Source organism: Ovis aries, chromosome 7 (assembly GCF_016772045.2).
Source record: "Ovis aries strain OAR_USU_Benz2616 breed Rambouillet chromosome 7, ARS-UI_Ramb_v3.0, whole genome shotgun sequence".
NCBI classification, from domain to species: Eukaryota; Metazoa; Chordata; class Mammalia; order Artiodactyla; family Bovidae; genus Ovis; species Ovis aries.
In genome coordinates, this window is record NC_056060.1 from 80629553 (window position 1) to 80653007 (window position 23455).

The following is a 23455-nucleotide window of genomic DNA, read 5'->3' on the forward strand; positions in this document are numbered from 1 at the left end:
GAGCCAAGAATGATTCCCATTCTTTACAGTTATAAAAAGAAAAATACAAGACCCTATTGTGACTTGAGGTGGAGTCACAGTTAATCTTTCAATCCTGTTTAAACTGGCCCATTAAAAAAAAAAAAAACACCAAAAAACTGCTACAAGTCACAGCACGTTATAAAAATAAAGTCACCGTATACAGTGCTCAACCTCTCCACCCTATGCTTTCACATCTTTTGCAGCTTCTATTAATTCATCTGTCGTGGGAAGTAGTAAATCTGTTCAGTCCTGGCCGTGGCTATTTTTCTCAGTCAAGGGCCTCTAGCTCGCTTTATGGGCCAACACAGTTCTTGCTCAAATCGGGCGGTTTGTCGTTTTCAACCGTCATCAGCTGTACCTAATTCTTTCGGGCCTTCCACGAGTAGCTCAGATATGAGCCTCTTGTTCCTTAGGTCTTCCCTAAATATCATGAGACGTCAGCTAGGATGTTAACCAGGTTCTAAAGACAAGGTTTCGGGGGTAAAAGAAACCCGCTTCCTAGAGTGTGAGGAACGTGCCAGGTTCGGGCACCAGGAGCGCACTGGGGGTCTGCCACAGCAGGGACTCGCGGTCCCCGGAACCTCGGCAGCCCCCGCCCGCGGCCCGAGCCCGCGACTGCGCGCGCTGCCCCCGGGCGCCGGCAGGAGGCGCCCCCGGCGGCCGAGGCGCTGCGCGCACCCGCGGGGACCAGCCCAAGGGGCGGAGGGAGAGGAGAGGAGGAGCTGGAGGGGGGCGCGGCTTGCTCCCGGTCCCTCCCGGGCGCCGGGCCTCCTTCTCCGCCGGGCCCAGGGCTGGCGGCCGGCGGGGGTCGCGGCGGCGGCGGCGGCGGCAGCGGCGGCGCTGGCTGGCCGCCGTCGGCGGGGGCCTGGCTCCGGCTCCGGGTGTGAGGAGACAAGATGGCGGCGGCGCTGTGGAGGCCGGTCTCCTCCTCTTCTCCGCTCTCCTCCGCCCCGCCGCTCGCCGCCTCCTCCTCGGTCTCCTCCTCCTCGTTCGCTGCCTCCTCCTCCTCCTGCTGCTGCAGCAGCCCTAGCGACCGCCGAAGCGCCGGCCGGCTCTCCCGGAGCTCCGGAGGGGGATAGACGGGGCAGCTGCGGGCTCCGGCGACCCGGAGGCAGAGCTGGGGCCGGGGCGGGGACGGCGGCGGGGACGGCGGCGGCGGCGGCGGCGCCGGGTGGGGATGGGGTCGCAGACGCTGCAGATCCTCCGGCAGGGGGTGTGGGCCGCGCTCAGCGGGGGCTGGTACTACGACCCGCACCAGGCCACCTTCGTGAACGCGCTGCACCTCTACCTGTGGCTCTTTCTTCTCGGCCTGCCCTTCACCCTCTACATGGTGAGTGTGTGGGGGCGGGGAGGAGGGTGGCTCCTTCCCCTCCTGGCGGGCCGGGTTTCCCGAGTCCGGCGGGCGGTCGCGCCTCCCTGGCTCCGGGCCGGGTGTGTGTGTGTGCGCCCTCTTCCCCTCTCCGGCGCGCGCCCCCCCGCCATCCCGCGCCCCTGAGGGCCCGCCGCCCCGCTCCCGCTCCAGTGCGCCCCCTCCCCCGCTCCCCTCCCTGGAGGGCTTCCCCCTGTTCAGCGAGCGCAGGAAAAGCGGATCGGCAGCGGCCCCCACCTCCCGCCCCCGGGCGCCCAGCCCGTTTACTGGGAGATAGTAGCTGCCTAGGCCCCCTTCTTCGGGGTTCGGCTGGGCTGGGAGGGGGTCCTGATCCTGCCTTCTCCAGCCTTTCCACCCCGCGGGTAAAGCCCCCAAGTACGGTCGTGGGCGCCCAGCCTTCTGCTCCGGAGGGCCGCTGCGCCCATCCCTGGGCACGCGCGTGCTTATTTGCGCTCCGCGCCTCGGGCGCCGGACAACACCCCCCCCATCCCGGGCACTCCCTTCCCCTCCAGGCGTTCTCGCCTCTCCTCTCCGAGGAGGACCCTCGCTCCAGCGTGTCCGCGTGCGGAGCCCTCGGAGCGGGGTGGGGGCAGAGAATGTGTGCCGCTCCGTGTGGAATGCATCTGTGGGGCGCCCGGGCTCCTCTCAACTCGCTTCGACGTGGTGGTTGAAAATCTGGCTCTCACCCTTCCTGCCTCGCAGAATCCCGTTTTTGCTTACCATTGGTTCTTTTCTGTTCAGCTCCGTGGTCAGTGGTGGTTATTTCCAGGCCAGCTTTCGGGGGAGGGAGCGGGGGAGATACGGGGACTCTGGCTGGCATTTCAACAGATTTGTTTGGGTTGGTTCAAGGCCTTGTACTGATAGGAAAAGGAAAGCGCTGCCTGTTGCTGAATTCAGGACGATCAGTCTCTCCGAACGATGTAGGGTTTTTAAGCTATATTTTGGCCGAAAGTTTTCTTAAAAAACAAAACAGTAGGTTAGGGTGGGGCATTAGGGAGACTAAAGGGGAAGAGAGGTGATACTTGAGCTTCAGTTAAAATCTTAAAGTAACCAGAAGGGAGGAAAGACTGGTAACTTTTTATTTTAGGAGAATGTCTTTGAGAATATTTCTGCCAAGTTTGTGGTTCTTCATGAAGCTGTAGTAAGGGTGCTGGGTTAGAAAATCTGGGAGTATGACTACACCAAGTGTTAAAGGTGAGCATACCTAATTCTTTGCTAAGTGAAGCTCCTTTACCGTAGTTTGCAGAAAAAGTGGAGGAAGATGAGCCAGATAATTCATATTCTCAAGCGATTTTTACTTGAATTGGGAGGGAGGGAAAAGCCGTTTTAAGAAAAAATGCTGAGTTACTGATGGCTTATTTTTTGAAGGGACTTGTTCAGTCTTGTTGCTTTCAGAAAATATATCACAAAGTGTTATAATTTTCAATTAATTCTGGCCCGGAGTGTTAGTTCTACTTGCACTTCTCTATCTTCCAGGAATATGACATCATTAAGCAATAGGTTAATTACTTTGGGTGTAAGAATCCTCAGGGTGTCACAGAGCTTTTCATGCAGTTTTCTTTTATCTCCAGGAGAATTGTTCTTCAGATATAAGGATTAGTTGCTGTGTTCCAGTGTAGGGTTTCCATGTTAGCATGGGACCTGTGTTAGTGCCTAAGATTGTTTAATTAACAAGCATTACTAAAGGAAATTTAGAACAAATGTAAAGCGATGCATTGAGTTTGCTGTTTCATTTTGGGAACTTATTCAGTTAAATTTAATTCACAAATAAATACCTGAATGCCTGATGTGTGCTAGGCAATTTGCTGGGTTCTGGGAAAGTAAAGTTGCTTTTCTAACTTTGTTGTTTAAGTGAATGGCAGCTCTACTCTTCCTGAACTTTTAAGAAGCTTTCCTTGATTCTTCTCTTCATTTCTCTTCACATCCCATTCATCAACCAATCTTGTGGGTTCTCTCTTTAAAACCTAACTAGAATCTAGCTAATCTTTGTCACCACCCCCTAATGAGAGTCACTGCTTCCATTCTTTATTCTCTGTTCTTCATAGAGATGTCTGAACGATCCCTTAAAACAGGTCAGTTCATGGCATTCTGCTCTCAAAGCCACCCCGTCCAGTGTTTCCCCTGTCCCTACTTCATTTGCCTTCTCAGTTTTCCTCGCACAGTAACTGTGTCCCTGCCTCAGGGCCTTTGCACTTGCTCCTCTCCTCCTGTCTGGATGACTCCTCTCCTCCAGATATCTGTGTGACTTATGTGCTGCATTAATTTCAGGTTTTAGGTGTATGTGAGTATTTGCTTGATAACCTATGTAAATAGGAACTTTCCAGCTCCTGCAATACTTCCTAGCTCTGCTACACTCCTTTATTTAAGAGCACTTATTACAAATTGGCTATGTGTTTATTAATTACCCTTTAGAATGTAAGCTCTAAGAGGTAAGAGACTTTTGTTTATTATTATCTTTATCAAGATTAAGATCAGTGCCAAGCACATAATAAGTACTCAGATATTAGTGAATGATTATAAGTTAACAAAATACAGCTTTTGCCTTTGAGGAACTTTAAGTCTAGCTTGGGGATAATGAACAACTACAGGCATTAGAACTGTTGTGAAAAGGTCAGTGTAGATGCCCTGAGCTTTTTGATTGATCATGATCTAGGGGCAGTTGGCAAAGAATATTGATAAACTTTTTAGGAAGCGTTCTAGTACTATAGTATTGAGGTAGATAGATTGACGTATACATTGGAACCAAAATCCAGCATTCCATGTTAAAATTCAGGCAGTTATAGATTATTTGTATGCTCTTCTGATAATAATTACAAGTGATAATAACTAGTAAGTATGTGTATAGGTTCTTTATCCCAAACCCTGTTTTACTGATGAGGACACCAGCCTTAGTGACTGGTTCCCGCAGATTTTTGAAGCCATTTTGCAGGCATCTGTCCCCTACTCCCCTTTTGTTTTTAAAGATCTCTTTGAACAGATTTATATTGAGTTGGAGAAGGCAATGACAACCCACTCCAGTACCCTTGCCTGGAAAATTCCATGGATGGAGGAGCCTGGTAGGCTGCAGTCCATGGGGTCGCTAGGAGTCCGGCACAACTGAGTGACTTCCCTTTCACTTTTCACTTCCATGCATTGGAGGAGGAAATGGCAACCCAGTCCAGTGTTCTTGCCTGGAGAAGCCCAGGGACGGGGAGCCTGGTGGGCTGCCGCCTCCGGGGTCGCACAGAGTCGGGCACGACTGAAGCGGCTTAGCAGCAGCAGGAAGAGTCTTCATGGCTTTTTGTATGGGAGTCACTTTCTTTTGTTTTTAGTGAGTAGTGTTTGTGGATACTTTGAAAGGTGGATTTTGAAGTTTCTGCAATTATAAAGTTTTTAAGTAGTGAAAGTCAAGAAGTGACTTCCTTATTTTCATTGTCCTTCTATTGGCCTTAAGGCCCTCACCCCATTTTATCTGGTTATAATTATGTGTGTACATGTTATGCCGCAGATGGTGAGCTTTGTGGCATTTTCATGTGATGGAAAGCAAACTCGAGTTGGTGGTTATCTTGATTTTTGAGTCCTGGCTCTGTTGTTGATAAGGTGCCCTTTAGACCAGACTCTCCACCTTTTTGAACTTTGATTTACTCACTTGTGAGAGAGTTCATGGGTATTTTGTAAGACAATATTTAAGGAATAGAGGAAATTATTCACCTTCAGAGCGACTGTCAGTCATTTGAAAGAGCTAATTAGAAAGAATCATTCAAAAAAGCTAATTAGAAGAGTATTTCCTCTATAATGTATGACTAGAGGAGATTAGACAGTAAGTCAAACCATTATCTTCACATGTTGTTGCTCAATGTAATGTTTTCTTTTATAAAGAGTTATATCCTTAGGTAACGAACCATAACAATAAAATCTCTTTACATAAGTGGTTCTCAGACTCTATTGACGTCAGAATCATTTTATTCAGTTTTTCAACTGTGTCCAACTCTGTGACCCCATGGACTGTAGCATGCCAAGATTCCCTGTCTTTCACTATGTCCCGGAGTTTACTCAAACTCATGTCCACTGAGTCAGTGTCCTCTGATGCCATCCAACCATCTCACCCTGTGTCGCCTCCTTCTCCTGCCTTCAATCTTTCCCAGCATCATGATCTTTTCCAGTGAGTTCACTCTTCACATCAGGTGGCCAAAGGATTGGAGCTTCAGCATCAGTCCTTCCAGTGAATATTCAGGGTGGATTTCCTTCAGGATTGACTGGTTTGATCTCCTTGCTGACCACGGGATTCTCAAGAATGGAAACAGTGACAGATTTTAGTTTCTTGGGCTCCAAAATAATTGTGGACGGTGATTGCAGCATCACTTGGACAAGTTAAAAATGTGCACCTTCTGATGTGGGTGATCTGGAGTGTGACCTATTTAATGTATTTTGTAAACACTCTGGGTCAGTATAGAGAACTTGATCAGAATATGACTCTGATTCCTAGCCCCTGACTTATATCTAGCTGCTTACCCAACAGAATTTGGCCATTGCACAGGGATATCTAAAACCTTTCTAGATTCCCTATTACCCGCCGCCCCCCCCCAAAAAAAAACAGTGTTTTCTTTCTGTCCTTTTAGTGACACCATCTTGTCTGTAGTAGCGCATACCATCCCCCTGTTTCTTGCCTTAGGAGCAAGTCTTGCCAGTCCCCCTGGCAGCGCGTCTCAGGCCTCCCTGTCCACTTCCAGTTCACACTGGTTCTTGTCTGCACTGCTACCCTGGCTGCTTCTCGTGCCCTTTTACAACTTTTTCTCCACAGTGAGAGCACAGTCTGTTTGTGTCATGCCCCTTTTATATAATGTCCTTCCTTTTTTTTTTTTTTTTGCACTTAAAGTCCATCATCTTTACCGAGGCCTCACCAAAGCCAGTTCCGTCTTTGTCTACAGTTTGTGTAGTTTTCCACTGTGTTGTGGTCACACTGGCCACCGTCCTGTTACTTCAGCCTCCTGAGCCTGCTCCTCCAGTGGGCCGTTTGCACATGCTGTGTGTTCTGAAGGGATACGTTTCCCTCCAGCTCTCTGCAAGGCTGCTTGCTGCTGGGGCTTTACGGCTGGTCTTAAAAGTCACCTCAGAGGCCTAACCTGGTACGCAGAAACAGCTTCTCTTTTCCATTGCTCCTTCCCATAACTTTCTTCTGCAGTGCTTATCAGAAACACGTTTATGTCTTTGCTTGCTTGTTTGCTATCTCTAACTTTCTCCTACCCACTGCCTTGAAAGTCCCTTGAGGACAGAGGCTGTGTCTGACTTGTTTGGCAGTGTACCACCTGTGCCTTCTCTTGTGTTTGGCTTATATTAGGTTCTAAATAAGTATGATATATATTATATTATGATATGTGTGAACCTTCTTTAGACTTAACACCTTCACTGACCAGGTAGCTGGATGTAGAGTGTACTGTGGTAGGCTGTGTTACATGGTAGAGTTACATTTTACTGGGGGTTGGGTTCAATATCACTATTCATGACGGAAATAAAATAGAGAATTATTCAAAAAATCAAATACAGAATAACTTGAAAAACCCTTAAGTCACTAGAAATGCAGCATATATTTTTTTGTGTATAAACTTTGTGCCATTATACATACATATACAAATATACACACTGTATATACAGTAATATATACTGTATTAAACTTATGGAGAAACTTATTCAGAAACTAACCCCTTCATATAAAATATATGAAGGCTTCAACTTTTTCCTCCTGGTTATCTGATTGTTATTTTCTTCTCTGTAGCTGATCTTTATCATGTACTAAATAATAAATTCCTTATTAGTGAGTAATTCTCTGAGGCTGTCAAGTCATTCTTTCCTAAAGATTTAAAAATATTTTAAAGATCAATGTAAACAAGATTTAGTTATGATGACTAAAACTGATGTTTTTATATTTTATAATTTTTATTTCTTAACATGTTTTCCTTCAATTAGGAAAGTTATATATTAGCAATTAAACATGATTATTAGTATTAGAGTATTTTTAGATTATTAGTATCTGCATCCTTTCAGTTCAGTTCAGTTGTTCAGTTTTGTCCGACTCTTTGTGACCCCATGGACTGCAGCACGCCAGGCCTCCCTGTCCATCATCACCAACTCCTGGAGTTTACCTAAGCTCTTTAGGAAAAGTTTAATGGCTAGTGGATGATCTGTTTTGACCTATATTATCTCTGTTATATACCCTGAATAAATTAAGGGGTACATTGTCCAAAGATGGTTTACAAATGCAAGTTTTTAAGAAAGCATTCATTTTATCAACTTGTTAAAAAAAACTTGTGAATTTATCAAAGCAGTTGATCCCTGGAATGTTTTAGTGTCTTTTGTTAATGTCTTTTTGCCATTTGAGAAGTTATTCCAAGTTGTAAAATGATTTGGCAATTAGAAAACTAGGAAAGTTTCCTTTTTTTTCAAGCCTTTGAATACACACGTTTAATAAGCAGGTAGCTTGCTCTCTGTAGCTGACTTTACTTTCAGTAAGTTTTTCCAGCATTTTTTTTTAAGGATTTTGAGACATACACAAAAGTCAAAAGAATTGTATCCACCCCCTGGATTCTACTATTTTTAAAAATTCCATTTCTGCCTCTGAATTCCTCTACCTGTCAAGAACCGCCCCCCCCTACTTTTTAAGGGGGTGCATGTGAAGTAAGTTGCAGACATTAATACAGATCACCCCAAACACTCCAGCACTCGTACCATTAGATAGAGTTCTAAAAGTGAACCATTGGGTGAGTTTTGGTAAATGACTTTGCACCTGTGTAGTGCAAGCCCATCACGTTGGAAGAACATCAGCATCACCCCAGAAAGTTCCCGCTTGCCCTTTCAGTGAGTTCTGTCACCCCGGTTCTGATTTTTTCCTTTCATAAGTGAGTGTGGAACTTCATATAAATGGAGTTGTGTAGCATGTACTTGTGGAAGCCTTCTCGGCGTAGTGTTGGAGAGAGTCACCTGGGTTGTGTGTATTGGTGGCTTGTTCCTTTATTGCTGAGCAGTGTTCCTTTGTGTGAATACGCTCTAGTCTGTTCATCTTTATCCACTTTCCTGGATATGAGGAGGGCCTCTTGCCAGTTTTTGGCTGTTTTATAAAGGGTGGCACTCCAGCATGAGGGTTAGTTTTATTAGAACTGAAAGAAGTTGGAAAACTTTATTGACTATCAAGAATGCTTTCTCTTCCCAAGTAAGACCCAAGTTTTAATTTAAAATAACTTAGTGATAATTGCATGTTTCAGCCTTCATTTCACTTGTGTTGTTGTTTAGTTCTAAGTCATGTCCTACTCTTTGAGACCCCATGGACTGCAGCATGCCAGGCTTCCCTGTCCTTCACTGTCTCCTGGAGTTTGCTCAAACTCATATCCATTGAGTCTGGGATGCCATCCAACCATTTCACTCTTAGTAGTCTTTAATGCTGTACTTTTATTTGCTCAGTATTTCGACTTTTGTTTTGTCAGTGCAATAGAACCTTTTTGTTCAGATGTAAGTATATATATGTATGACAATCAGAAATTAAAAGTAAAAAGAAAATAAAAACCATCTGTAATCCCTTTCAGATAGGCTGTTATAGTAACCGAAATGTATTTGGAATATATAAATACGTATTATGCTTCCTCCTTACAAAAATGGGCTCATAAAATTTGTAGTTTTGAAGTCTCCTCTTTTCACTTGACTATAAATTGTGAATGTTTTCCTCTGTGGGGAAAAAAGCAGTTCTAATCACTCTGTAGTAAACTATAGTATGGATATGTTACAGTGTATTTGACAGTTTTCCCATTGCTGTAGTTTTTAGCTATTTAGAAAACACTAGGGTAAATATTCTTAGAGGTAAATCTTTAAAACAGTCTTTTGTATAAATCCTTAGAAGTGGACTTATTAAAGTATATGCATATTTTTCTTTGATAAATAATTCACTTTTATTAAATGACTATAATGAAAAAAAAATATGGATGAGAGAGTGAAATAACAGCATAAGATCACTGAGAAGGTAAAATCGATTCGTGGTCCAGGGAGCACGGGTAGTAAGGGATCATCCTCAGGAGGAGGAAAGGACGAATGCTGCCGCAAAAGGGATCAGCAGTTGGTGTTAATTAGTTGAGGTAGATCTTCTGTGGTTTATGTAACCTCTTAAAGTACAGAGTGTTTTCTGTTGAGAGTGAGCAGAAGGTGAGGAGCATATTCGAGGTTTGAGGAGGATCTCCAGGAGATGAAATGCTATCCTTATTTTCATGGCGGGAGAATTGTGTAGCAGAGATGGTAGAATTACTGGTCAGTTTCAAGGATTCCTTTGAGGTTGGAGAACATGAGTTCAGAGTTGTTTGAAGAGGAATGCTCAAGAGAGAAATTGCAGGTAATCTTTGCTTGAAGTTATCAGTGATAGAGGAGAATCCAGGCCACAGAGTAGAAGATCTGGGGAGAAAATACAATTCATCAAGAGAAAGGAGCTTGGTTAGAACTCGAAAGCCCAAGAGCAGTTAAAAATCAGCAAAGGAAGCAAGAAGGCAGAAGGAAAATGAAGAGAGGAACCTATAGCAGAAGCCAAGAAAAAAATTTTTGAAAAGAAGAAAATGGTCAAAAATTCCTCTCCTGACAGGTAGTACTAATTTAATTTTCATCAGCAGTATTGAGAGTACTTGTCTTCCCACCCCTGTTCAACATTTTGCAAAAAGAGTGCTATTGTTATAAATTTCTTTTTCAGTGAATGTTGAATAAACCATTTGTGTAATTTTCTGTTTTTGATAATAGGCAGAATTTCTCATAAAGTACTTTTTAATACAATTTTTTTTTAGTCCAAACTAAAGATGTTTACTGCACTAATATATGTCACAAAACAGTTTTTATTTGATTTTTCCTATTCTCGGTACTCAGATAATTTCCACAGTAGGTAATTCTTAAACAAACAGAAATGTTTCGAGAGGAAATTGATTGCTTCTTTCTGTTATTTTATCCGAGTTAAATCAAATGGTTTTCCTGTATCTCTGCGCATTCCTGGGGAGGCAGAGAATTATTTTGTAGGTGAGCTAGGACTCCTGGGTTAACAGGGTAGTCACACTAGGATGGCATGGAGAGGTGGTATGGAAAAGGGCAGATTACAGCAAATATTCTGTAGATTTTACTATACTGTTAACTTCTTTAGCAGATGAATTGCTGATGAATTTTACCAAACCTATTGGAATAGTTATTGCTTCTGATTCCTCTGCTTGTCACCCTAAAAGTTGATTAAATGCTTTCTTTGCTAGAATGATAAAACAGTTCATTCTTTCTTTCCTTCCTTTATCTTCAGAACCTTAGGAGTCGCATGTTTTATAACTTGTACCATGGGTACTAGTCTCTGTTGCTTAATGTTATGGTAAGAAAGAAAAGAAAACTTAGGGGAAAGCAAGCCATTTCCTTTTGAGGTTTTAAGGGGAAAAGAAGTCCTATTTGTAGAGCTTAGTACAAACCAAATAGAGCCAGCTGCCCTGAGAATAGGCAGGAATATTAGTCACAAATTGGAGAAGTTTGAATTGTGTATCTGGCTGTTTTCCTAACCCTCCTCACTCCTTGAATGTTGTCTAGACATAAACTGAACAGATTCAAGCACTGTAGTTATCATCTTGAAAACTTTGTATTTTGAAATAGTTTTAGGTTTACAGAAAAGTTGGCAAAACCAGTAAAGAGAGTTGTTATATACCCTTTGTCCAGCTTCCTCTAATATTAAAATTGTACATAGCCATGGTGCACTTGTCAAAATGGAGAAATTATCATTGGTACGTGTAGTACTATTAATGAATCATGGACATTATTTGGAGTTCACCAGTTTTTCCATTAACATCCCTTTTCTGTTTCAGGATCCAGCCTAGGATTCTATGTTGTATTTAGTATCATCATCTTTAATATGGCTTTCTTTCTTTCTGTTTTCTCTTACCATTCCTCTATTCTTTGAGGAATTTTACAGTTTATAACAATCAAATTGTCTTAAAAGAAAAATTAGTAAAAGTTTTTATGTCTGTGCTAGGTACATTTTAGATGGATAAAAGAGTATTTTGAATGAATTTTAAATCATGCATTGACCATTGACCTATGTGAGGCTATTTTTAATTGAAATATTTTACATATGGTATGAAATAATTCTAAAGATGAGAAAAAGATTTTAGACCCCATTCACACAAAATGGACACTGGTGTCCATTTAATGCTATTTCCCTAATTTATAAATTAGAAGCAGTGGGACAGACGCACAACCATGTTACACAGAAGACTGTGAGTAATCTCCTATGTGTCATAAAGTGTTCAGGAATTAGAAGGAGGGTGTATCATTTCCTAGAAGGCTTTATGCAGAGGGTTTATACATTCACAGCCTTAACCCTGTGTTAGGCCTTATGGTGGGGGACCTTTATGGAGTTTGTTATTTCTGCGGAAACATCATTTCCCATAGTCTTGCCACCAGGCAAATGAATCTTTGTTCTGTGGAAAAGATTTTTTAGTGAAAGAATACCTGTTCTTGGGTGTAATGGTTTGCTCTGCTGTCAAGTATTTTATTGTAATATATCCAGCCTATTAAGGCTTTCTTAAGCTTTGTTTAATCATTCAAAGTTACAGTTCCTAGAATTTATAGAACTTAACATGATATCTAATATGGGTAGTGTACTGTTGCAAATTTACTCCTCATTGTTGCTGAGCCTTTGATTTGGTAATCTCACACAACTGCCGACAAATGTTCGTAGCGTCGTTTTTGTTCACATCATACTGCAGTGTCAGTGTTGCTCAGACTTTCACTGTGGGTCTGTCTTGGCTCTGTTTCTTGGTAAAGAATATCTCTAGGTGATCTACTGAAAATCAGACTACTAAAGCCACAGAAGTGCACCACATAGCTCTTCACACCGTTGCAGGCGTTGGCAGGTGGCTTTTAGTTAATCATAACTTTATGTATTTTTGCTGACTAGTCGGGTGAGAATTAGAATTCTCCATGGGATGATTTTAAGCTGCCTGCCCTCCACTCCCCTGCTCATTCTGAGTACCTGCTCATCTCTTTTCCTTCTCTAACAAAATGCATATCATAATACAGGAGTGGGGCTGCTGTTGAGATACTCCTGAGTCAGCCGTCTTTGTTTGTTTTTAAAGGAAGTTACTCAGCAGCTTTAGAAGATTATTAGGAATTCTTTTTATTTTCGTGACTAATGTTTGTCATGACACTCCACTTGAGAATTGCTGGCCTGCCCTATGACTCAGGCTTCTACACAAGGGGTAACATAGAGCTGCCTTTACATTTCTTCTTTAAAAAAAGAAAAGCTCACCATCTGATAACTGGGGATTAATTTACCTGCATTCTTATTTTGCTTTACTCCAATGAATCACTGTCTAGGGGAATTTCCAGATATGTGTATTTTGGAAGCCACTCTGCCTAGATGTACGAACAGATAAAGCCTGTAGGTGATTGCTAGTGAACACCTTATGCTAACAGTCACTACGTGGGAGGTGTTAGTCTATTATTCGTGACTGTCTGAAAATACCTTATTGATTCCTGCTTAGGTTGCTGGTTTAAGTCATCTCCTTTTTTCCAGCAGTGAATAAATTACTGAATAATTTTGATTCTGTCTGAAATAGAGGCTTTTATGGAACTGATAATAGTAACACTTATATGGTGCTTTTTACCCATTCTAATCCTTGAGCGTTTCACCCTCCAGTTAAAAAACCGTTAGGTTTTTATCATGAAAATAATATTAGTTACAGAAATTGTTCCAGGTAGTACTCAAGTATAAAGAGTCCAAAATAAAAGTACATATAGTCCAAAGGAAGGGTTCAAAGTGAAAGCAAACGATGTGTGGCAATACTGCGGAACACATTCGTACATTTAAGGTTTTAGTTGTGGAGATTTTATAGCATCAGTTTCTAGAAAATTGCTGGGTCAAAGTATGTACATTTAAAATTAAACTAGATGTCAGATTATACCTCAGAAAATGTTAGACCAGTTTATAGTCTCACTAGTGTATGTGAAAGGACTTACTGCTCTTTGTTTTCACCAACATTATTAGTCTTTTTTTGATGTTTTGATTTTGTAAAATGGCATCATGTTTTAATTTGTGTTTCCTTATTAATAGGTTCTTTGAATATCTTTTTATAGGTTTAGTAGACATTTATCTCTCTTTTCTTTTAGCTATCTGTTGTGTCCTTTATCCTTTTTTGTAAGTCATGTTCTTTTTTTTGTCAAATAATCCTTTATTATTTTAGTCATGTTCTTTCTAAGTGGTTTTGAGAGCCCTTTGTATATATAGAAGTTAGCTCTTTATTATGTATTAAAAATTTCCCCTAATATGTCTTTTAACTGTATGATTGAGTTTTTTGAGCATGTAAATTTAACATTTTTAGTAGTCACATTTGCAGCTTTTCTTCATGTGATAAAGACCTTCCCTGTTAACAATTTGTTAAAAAAAATTCATGTTTTTGTCTAATAATTTTTAAATTTAAAGTTGCCTGATTAAAAAGGAAACTCTAAGTCACCTTTTTGTCTCTGCCACCATCTTCCCAGTTTTCACCTGCACTGCCTCCCATAAGCAGCCACTGTGAGTAGTTTCTCATGAATCCCATTACAGCATATAGATTCAAATTCAAATACCTGTCTCCCTCTCCTATCAGTCCATTCTATATATTGCTTCCCCTCCCTTAATAGGTCTTAAACATCTGTGCATCAGTACCAAAAGGGCTTTTCAGTTCTTTATTTAAATTAACATAGAGCATTATACTAATTTCAGGTGTGCAGCGCAATGTTTGAATATTTGTGAATATATTATGAAGTGATCACCACAGTAAGGCTAGTTAACATCTTTTACCATACGTAGTTAGAAATTTTTTTTTTTCTAGTGATGACAACATTTAAGATTTACTCTCCTAGGAACTTTCAAATATGTGATGACAGTAATATTAACTGTAATCACCTGTCATTATATCCTTATGCTATTTTATAGCTGGAAAATTATACCTTTTGATCCCTTTCACCCATTTGAGCCACTGTCTACCCCCACCTCTGGCAGCCATCAAATCTGTTCACTGTGATCTGGTTTTGTTTTGCTTTTAGACCACATATGAGATTGTACAGTACTTGTCTTTCTGTTTCTGATTTATTGTCTTTAGCATAATGCTATCAAGGTCTATCCGTGTTGTTGCAGATGACAAGATTTCCTTTTTTTTTTTAAGGCTGACTAGTATTCTATTTTATATATATATACACATACCACATTTTCTTTATCCATTCATCCAGTGATGGACATTTAGGTTGCTTTCATGAATTGGGTGTTCTAAATAATGCTGCAGTGAACATGCAAATGCATCTATCTTTTTGAGGTAACATTTTTGTTTTCTTCGGATAAATACACAGGTGGAATTACTGGGTCGTATGGTGGTTCTGGTTTTAATCTTTGGAGGCTCCTCTGTGTGCTGTTTCCCATAGAGGCTGTAGCAGTTTATGTTCTCTTCAGCACTGCTCTAGGGCTCCCTTTTCTCCACATCCTTGTTAACACTTGCTGTTTATTGTCTTTTTGATAATAGCCATTTCTGAGTTTTGGTTTACATTTCCCTGATGATTAGTGATATTGAGCACCTCATATTGAATATGAAGATGTACTTGTTGGCCATCTAGATGTCTTTGAAAAAGTGTCTTTTCAGACTCATTTTTACGTTGAAAAAAAAATTTTTTTGCTGTCGTATGAGTTCCTTGTATATTTTGAATGTTAATTCCTTACCAGACAGGATTTGTAAACATTTTCTTTTTGTTGATGATTTCCTTTGCTGTGCAGAAGTTTTAGTTTGATGTAATCCGACTTTTTTTTTTTTTGGTTTTGTTGCCTCTGTTTTCCATATCAAACACAAAATGTCACTAAGATCTATGTCAAGGAGCTTAACCTTTGTTTTTTTCCTAAGAGTTTTATGGTTTCAGATCTTATGTGCAAGTCTTTAATCCAGTATGAGTTAGTTTTTTTGTGTGGTGTAAGGTAGCAGTCCAGTTTCATTCTTCTCCGTGTGGTTGTCCAGTTTCCCAACACCATTTATTGAAGAGACTGTTCTTTCCTCGTTGTCTATTCTTGGCTCCTTTGTTGTAAAATTAATTGGCCGTAAAAGTGTGGGCTTATTTTGGTGCTCTGTTCTGTTCCATTGATTAATGTGTCTGTTTTTATGCCAATACCATACTGTTTTGATTACTTTAGCTTTGTAATGTAGTTTGGAAGCAAGTTTTGGCTGTATAGTGATGCCTCCAGCTTTGTTTGTCTTTCTTAAGATTGCTTTGGCTATGTTAAGATTGCTTTGGCTATTTGGAGTCCTTTGTGATTCCAGATCAATTTTAGGATTGTTCTATTTCTGTGAAAAATGCCATTGGAATTTTGTTAGGGATTGCTTCGATTCTTTAGGTTGCTTTAGGTAGTATGAACATTTTAAAAATATTAATTCTTTAATCCATAAGCATGAACTATCTTCCCATTTGTTTGTGTCATCCTCACTTCTGTTCTCAGTCAGTGTCTTATAGTTTTCAGTGTACAGGTCTTTCTTTCCCCTTGTTGAATTTATTCTTAAGTATTTTATTCTGTTGATGCAGTTGTAAATAGAACTGCTCCTGCTAGTAATTCTAATAATATGTTGAATAAAAGTGCTGAGAGTGGGCATCCTTCTCTTGATCTTAGTGGAAAAGCTTTCAGCTTTTGATGATGATGTTAGCTGTGGGCTTATCATATATGATCTTTATTATGTTGAGATACATTCCCTCTATACCCACTTTGTTGAATGTTTTTGTCATAAATGAGTGTTTTGTCAGATGCTGTTTTTACATCTGTTCAGATGATTATATGATTTTTTACCCTTCATTTTGTATAAGTAGTGTAACATATTGATTGATCTGCAGATGTTGAAACATCCTTGCATTTCTATAATAAATTCCACTCATGGTGTATCATCCTTTTAGTGTCTTATTGGATTTGGTTTGCTGATATTTTGTTGAGGATTTTTGCATCTGTGTTCATCACAGTTATTTGCCTGTAATTTTCTGTCCTTCTGGTGTCTGGTGTTGGTATCAGGGTAATGCTGGGCTCTCCAGGTGGTGCTAGTGGTCAGGAAGCCACCTGCCATGCAGGAAACGTAAGAGATGCAGGATCAATCGCTGGGTCAGGAAGATCGCTTGCAGGAGGGCACGGCAGCCCACTCCAGTATTCTTGCCTGGAGAATCACATGGACGCAGGATCCTGGCAGGCCATAGTGTTGCAAAGAGCTGGACCCGACTGAAGTGACTTGCAGTGCACAATGCTGGCCTTACAAAGTGAGTCTGGAAGTATTCCTTCATTTTGTGTGTTTTGGAAGAGTTTGAGAAGGATTGGTATTAATTTTTTAAATATTTGGTAGAATTCACCAGGGAAGCTGTCTGGTCCCGAACTTTGGTTGGGTTCAGTTGTTTTTTGTTTTAGTTGCATGGGTATATTATTTATCATGTTTCCTGCTAATAGATATTTGTTTATAGCCTTTGCTAGCACAAACCATGCTGCAGTAAATAATTTGCACAGATGTAATCTTACATGTGTCTAGATACAATGTTAAGATAAATTCCTAGATATGAAATTGGTTGGTCAAAGGGATAAATGCTTTTGTCTTTTTCAAAGATAGTGCTAAGTTGCCCTCCAGAGGGGTAGTTATCACTTTACATGCCTGCAGGCAATGTATTAGAGTGCCTGATTGTGCTCCTGTGTGCCACAGCCTCACATAGTTTTGGGATTTTCATAGGTTAAAAGTAGTATCCTAGAGTAGTTTTAATTGACATTTCTCTCATTTTGGGATTGCTGCTACTGCTGCTGCTAAGTCGCTTCAGTCGTGTCCGACTCTGTGCAAGCCCATAGATGGCAGCCCACCAGGCTCCCCCATCCCTGGGATTCTCTGTGCAAGAATAGTGGAGTGGGTTGCCATTTCCTTCTCCAATGCATGAAAGTGAAAAGTCAAAGGGAAGTTGCTCAGTCATGTCCGACTCTTAGCGACCCCATGGACTGCAGCCTACCAGGCTCCTCCGTCCATGGGATTTTCCAGGCAAGAGTACTGGAGTGGGGTGCCACTACCTTTTCCAACTAATTCACTAGTTTAGTATGCAATAAAATAACAGAGGCTTTGAATAAGTTAAACTGGCTAGTAACAACTAATCAGTTTTCTGACTACTGTTCTTCTGCATAGGCAGGATAATTCACGGATGGTCTTTCTGGTCTATCTTCAACTATTCTCACCCTACATAATCAATTAGGGACATCTTTTTACAGATATATGAAGAGAACACAGGTAGCTTTACGTAAGTTGAGTTTGTTAAATCTATTTGTTAGGACGGGATTTCTGACACAGAAGTTGCTCCCTGCACACTGAACCCCAGAGAAGTGATGAAACAAGACAGCTGATGTTAGGAGGCATATGGGAGTGGGGTAGGGTGAGAAGTCACGGATAAGTTAATCTTTTCATGAGCTTAGGGGTCATTTTTTCCCCCTATTTTTCTGTAATAGTTTCACGTACTTTATTTTCTAGTAGATTGTTATTGATATCTACATATTTATTTTATATAGTAAGAATTAATTATATATTTGTAATCTTATTGGAAACATCTAAATAGTTCAGCCTATTTGGAATTTATTTTGCTCTAAGTGATATGGAATGTCTATTTAAAAATTTTTTTAGACAGTTGTCTCAATCAACCTAATTTATTAAACACTCCTATCTCTTTCTTAGTGGTTTAATGCCTCATTTTTCATAATCTTAAATCTCCATTGGGGTATTTGCATTTTCTGTTTTATCAGTATATTTATTCTTACATGAATGCTATACTTTCTTTTAGTAATTCTAGTTTAATGAATCTTTCTTTCTTAGTAATTATTTCTTCCTGTTATTTCTGTGGCCATTCTTGCATGTTTATTCCTCCATTTTGTTCCGTTTCCCAGGGATGTTGTTGAATTTTTTTATTGAAAGGTGTTGAATTTTGGATTTCTTTAGGGAGGAAGGTTTGATATTTTTATAATATTGGGTTAAGATGAACTCTTCATTTCTTTTTTGTCCCTCAGTAGATTTTTTTAAAAAGACATTTTCTTCTGTGTTAACCTCGCACACAAAAGACTGTATAGTCAAAGCTATGGTTTTTCCTGTGGTCATGTATGGATGTGAGAGTTGGACCGTAAAGAAGGCTGAGCTCCGAAGAATTGATGCATTTGAACTGTGGTGTTGGAGAAGACTCTTGAGAGTCCCTTGGAGAGCAAGGAGTTCCAACCTAAAGGAAATCAATCCTGAATAATCATTGGAAGGACTGATGCTGAAGCTCCAATACTATGCAGCCATTTCTTTTGCTATTTTCTAACTGATAATTAGTTGTATGTAAGAAAAATCATGTTTTTTTTTTGAAGTCTTATTTTAGAATAGTTCTAGATATATAGAAAATTTGCAGAGAAAGCTCAGAGAGATCCTCTATATTCTGTACCCAGTTTCTCCTGTTGTTAACATCTTAGCTTATTATGGTGTGTTTATCACAACCAATAAATCAGTGTTAATACATCATTGCTAACTTACAATCGCTGCTTTGTTCAGATTTCTTTTTTATCTCATGTCCTTTATTCTGTTCCAGGATTCCATACAAACCTGTTGACTTCAATTTATCTTATAATTAGATACCATAGAATTAGGTTATTCTTTCTAATAATTTTTCTGTTTATTTAAAAAAGATTTTCAGATATGCAGTTACATTTGTAAGTAACAATTTTAACTTCTTCCCAGTATTTATACTTTTTTCTCTTGTGTAATTTCTTGGTATGATACTTCACATATCTATATAAACTAATGCTGAAAATATGGACAGCCTTGCCTTATTCCCATCTTTAATGAGAATTCTAGTGTTTTACCATTGAGCACGCTAGGTTTTTGTTTAGAATATAGATTCTTTTTTCTTTACTGTGTTATGGCAATATTTCTCCATTTTCCAGTGACTTCTGGTGGTTCAGTATCAGACTAATATTTACCTCTGTGTATTCTGAGGTCTCACAAGTTTTAACCACCTCATCTTTTTTTTTGCAGTTCATATTTGCTTATCTTAGTTTTGTCACTACATTGTTGTTCAGTTGCTCAGTCGTGCCCGACTCATTGCCACCCCATGGACCCCATGCTGGGCCCTCCCTGGCCTTCACCATCTCCTGGATTTTGCTCAAACTCATGTCCATTGAGTTGGTGATGCCATCCAACCATCTTGTCCTCTGTCGTCCCCTGTATCCCCTTCTTGTGCTGCCTTCAATCTTTCCCAGCATCACGGTCTTTTCCAGTGAGTCGGCTCTTTGCATCAGGTGGCCAAAGTATTAGAGTTTCAGCTTCAGCATCAGTCCTTCCAATGAATATTCAAGGTTGATATCCTTTAGGACTGACTGGTTTGATCTCCTTGCTGTCCAAGGGACTCTCAAAAGTCTTCTCCAGCACCACAGTTTGAAAGCGTCAATTCTTCCGTGCTCAGGCTTTTTTATGGTCCAACTCTCACATCCACACATGACTGCTGGAAAAGCCATAGCTTTGACTGTATGGACCTTTGTCGCTACATTGTTCAAATATTATTAACAACATCAAATAGTTGTGCTATTATATGCCCATGCACTATCTCCTTTCAAGTTTTCTCACTTAATACTTATTGTAGCTCTGTGAAATGAAGATCTGTTACTATCCCTATTTTTCTAGTGAGGAAACAAAGGCTCCTAGAAGTTAAACCACTGGTTCAGGGTTATACAGATTGCCTCTGCTGTTTCTTCCATTTGGCCTCAAGATGACCATCACGGTCACTTTCCACTGTGCTCTTCCACAGTCATGCAAGATGCTTTTCTGATTAATCCGTGTCTGAAAGCCTTCTTGTGATTGACTGGGGTCAACTAAGTGTCCCCAGATCTTTTTCAGTATTTATTCTGAGTCTAGAACTCTCAGAGCTGCCCTTGAAATCACCATCTAATTATATCTTTAATCTTGGCTCCCCTTCTCAGCTAGCATATTATGTGAATACATTGGAAGCCCATTATAAATCTCCTGCAATTTAGTTATGGTTCTCAGTGAGATAATTTGTCTTACTCATCATTTTGGAGGGGGGGCTAAGGTAGCCAGATTCTGTAGCATGTACAGGCGTACTTCATTTGGTTGTGGCTTCCCTTTGTTATGCTTCATAGGTATTTATTTTTTCACATGTTGAAGGTTTGTGGCAACCCGTTCAGCAAGTCCGTTGGCACCATTTTTCCAAAGTGTTGTTTTCTTGTGTCCCTGTATCATGTTTTGGTAATTTGCATATTATTTCAAAATTTTCATTATTACTAAATTTTTTATTATGATCAGTGATATTTGATGTTACTTTTGTAAGAAGATTATGACTTGCGGAAGTTTTAGATTATGGTTAGCATTTTTAAGCAATAAAGTATTTTTAAATTAAGGTATGTACATATTTTTAGACATAATACTATTTCACACTTAATAGACTACAGTATAGTGGGTATATATTCTATATATAGGAAACCAAAAAATTCATGTGGCTTACTTCACTGTGCTGCCCACTTGATTGCAGTGGTCTGGAACTAAACCTGCAGTATCTACAAGGTATGCCTGTATTATAAATGGATCCTATTAACATTTAATACCCTTTCACTTCCTGGTCTAGTGTGGGCCTTTTTCCCTGCTTTGTTTCTTTAAAATGCTATTTGTTTCGCCGTTGCTGCTGCTATTACATGTGTGTCTTCACTCCAGCTGCAGAGGTGCAGCACTTGCTGTCTGTTTAAATCCTGCTCATTCCAGTTTTTTATGAAATTTTATGAAATCTGAAGTTGTTGTCTTCATGAATATGTAAATAGCCGCAAGAGACACAATTGTTTCAAGGGCTGGAACTTTTTTGGAAACTTTAACCGAAGTTTGGCATTGCGGTTTCTAGTGGGTAGAGGCCAGGGTTGGTGCTGAACATGCTATCTTGAATAGGACAGCCCCTAACCACATAAGATTATCTGGCCCCAGGTGTCAGCAGTGCTGAGGCTGAGAAACTGCTCTGGAGCGTTCATTCTCTCTCTTTTTTAAAGTTTCTCTCTGCTGGATCTTAGTTTCTACCTGTGGGCTCTTAGTTGTGCCATTCGGGATCCAGTTCCCTGACCAAGGATCGAACCCCAGCCCCCTGCATTGGGAGTGCAGTCTTAGCTCCACCACCAGGCAAGACCTAAGAGTGTTCATTCTCAGTAGGCATGTTCATTCTCAATAGGCATGTTGTTGTCTTCAGGCGGGCGGCGGGCAAAAGTTATTTCTTGGGATGGGGGTAGTGGTGAAATATTTTTATGTGCAAAGTACAGGTATGCATGTAGTATATGTAGATACACAGTGTTCCTGGGGTGGTGAAATTTTATGATGGAGTCAGTATTTAGAAAACCTACACTTCTGTATGCTTCTCCTCTACACTTACAGCACTTCTGACACCAGATGTTGTGGGGGGGTGGTTCCCCACCAAGGAATTCTCTGAGACACTCTCTGACAGTTTAATTCAATTCTGATGCATTTACGTACAGATAGCATCAGATCCCACAAGTTAAGTTTTTCATCCTACAAAACTGCTCCTCTTCCCCACAATTAAAATGCCAGCCCAAAGTGCAGACTGTTTCTCGTCCTTCTGACCAATTGACTATAAATCAGTGGTTTCCGTGACCCCATCCTGAGGTTTGATTGAGTTGCTAGAGAGGCTCACAGAACTCAGGAAAACAGTTTGCCTACTGTCTGCCAGTTTGTTGTAAAAGGCTGTAATTAAGATAGAGAATATGCAGGTGGAGCGGATTCATACAGCAGGGAATATGTGTGGGAAAGAGTTCCCAGCTTTCGTACCCTCTCTGGGGGTGCGGCCCTCCATCACCTCTCTGTATTCACCAACCTGGAAACTCACGGAACTTCATACTATTGGGATTTTATGGAGATTGTTTCACACAGGCCTGATCAGTTATTAACTCCACTTCCAGCCCTTTTCAAACCGTACAGAGCTTGAAGGATGAGGCTGAAAATTCCTAGCTTCTAATCATGGCTTAGTCTTTCTGGTGACCAGCCCTGATTCAGGAGCCCACCCAGAGTCACCTCATTAGAAAACAGGCCTTCCTATCACCCAGGAAATTCCCAGGGATTTGCATGTCAGGAACGAGAGTAAACACCAGATGTTAGAATGGCAGATGCCCTTTGTGCTCTGCTCGTTTAGGAAATCGGAAGTGTTGAGGAGCTCTGTGCCGGGAGCCAGGACAGAAACCAATATATCTATTTGTTATTATTTCACAGGGAACACTTAGGGGGAAAATGTCTAAAATGACTCCTTAAGATGGCGGCAATGAAAAAAAAGTTAACACTGCCTTGAAGGAGACGGTCTACTTATAATGATTTGGAACTCAGGTTCTCAACCACTGAAGTTGGACTAGATGTAAATCCTGTTTTTGCCAGTTTACCAGCTACAGACAATGACTTCATAAGCCTTTAAGTTTTACTATTTGTAAGAGATGTAGATAGTGATAGTACTTTCTTCAAAGGATTGTTGTGAGACAGATACTTTGCCATTTAAAGCACGTAGCACTTGGTAAAAGCATAGTCATTCTCCTAAGATGCTCCAAGAGAGAGAAAGGATCTTATTTATTGCAGTGTAGCTGGGGCTTAAATCAGTATTCAATAAATATATGTTGAATGAATGAATAAAACTCTTATTCCTTGAGTTGAATGTGTCATTTACCATTATGGAAACTGAAGAAGTGGCAGCAGTAAGATAAACTGTACTTCCCTTCATTCTTTTTTCCTGTTGGGCAGCTTTTATATTTACCTCACGTAAACTCTCATGTGTGATACATTGCCTATTTGAACATTTACTTTTAAAGTAGAAATGGATTATATAGCATGCAATACCATCATTCTGTTTCAAGCCAGTTGAGTGAGTTCAGAGCAAGAATGATAGATGCATTCTGTTAATGCTCTTCAGAGAGCTAGTATACTTTTTTAAATTTAATTTTGGCTGCGCTGGGTCTTCCTTGCTCTATGGATGGGCTTTCTCTGCTTGCAGCGAGGGGGGCTCCTCTCGAGT

At 40.6% G+C, this 23455-nt stretch overlaps 1 protein-coding gene across 6 annotated transcripts in view; it reads left to right on the top strand.

Moving 5' to 3' along the window:
* Window positions 1-755: 755 nt before the first annotated feature.
* The window catches only part of PCNX1 (pecanex 1), a 189021-nt gene continuing 166321 nt past the window's right edge, over window positions 756-23455 (top strand). For all 6 annotated transcript variants that reach the window (XM_015097153.3, XM_027971972.2, XM_027971971.2 and 3 more), the window contains exon 1: window positions 756-1351. In XM_015097153.3, the coding sequence (XP_014952639.3) occupies window positions 1199-1351 (153 nt within the window). In that variant the 5' untranslated portion in view covers window positions 756-1198. The remainder of the gene's footprint in view (window positions 1352-23455) is intronic.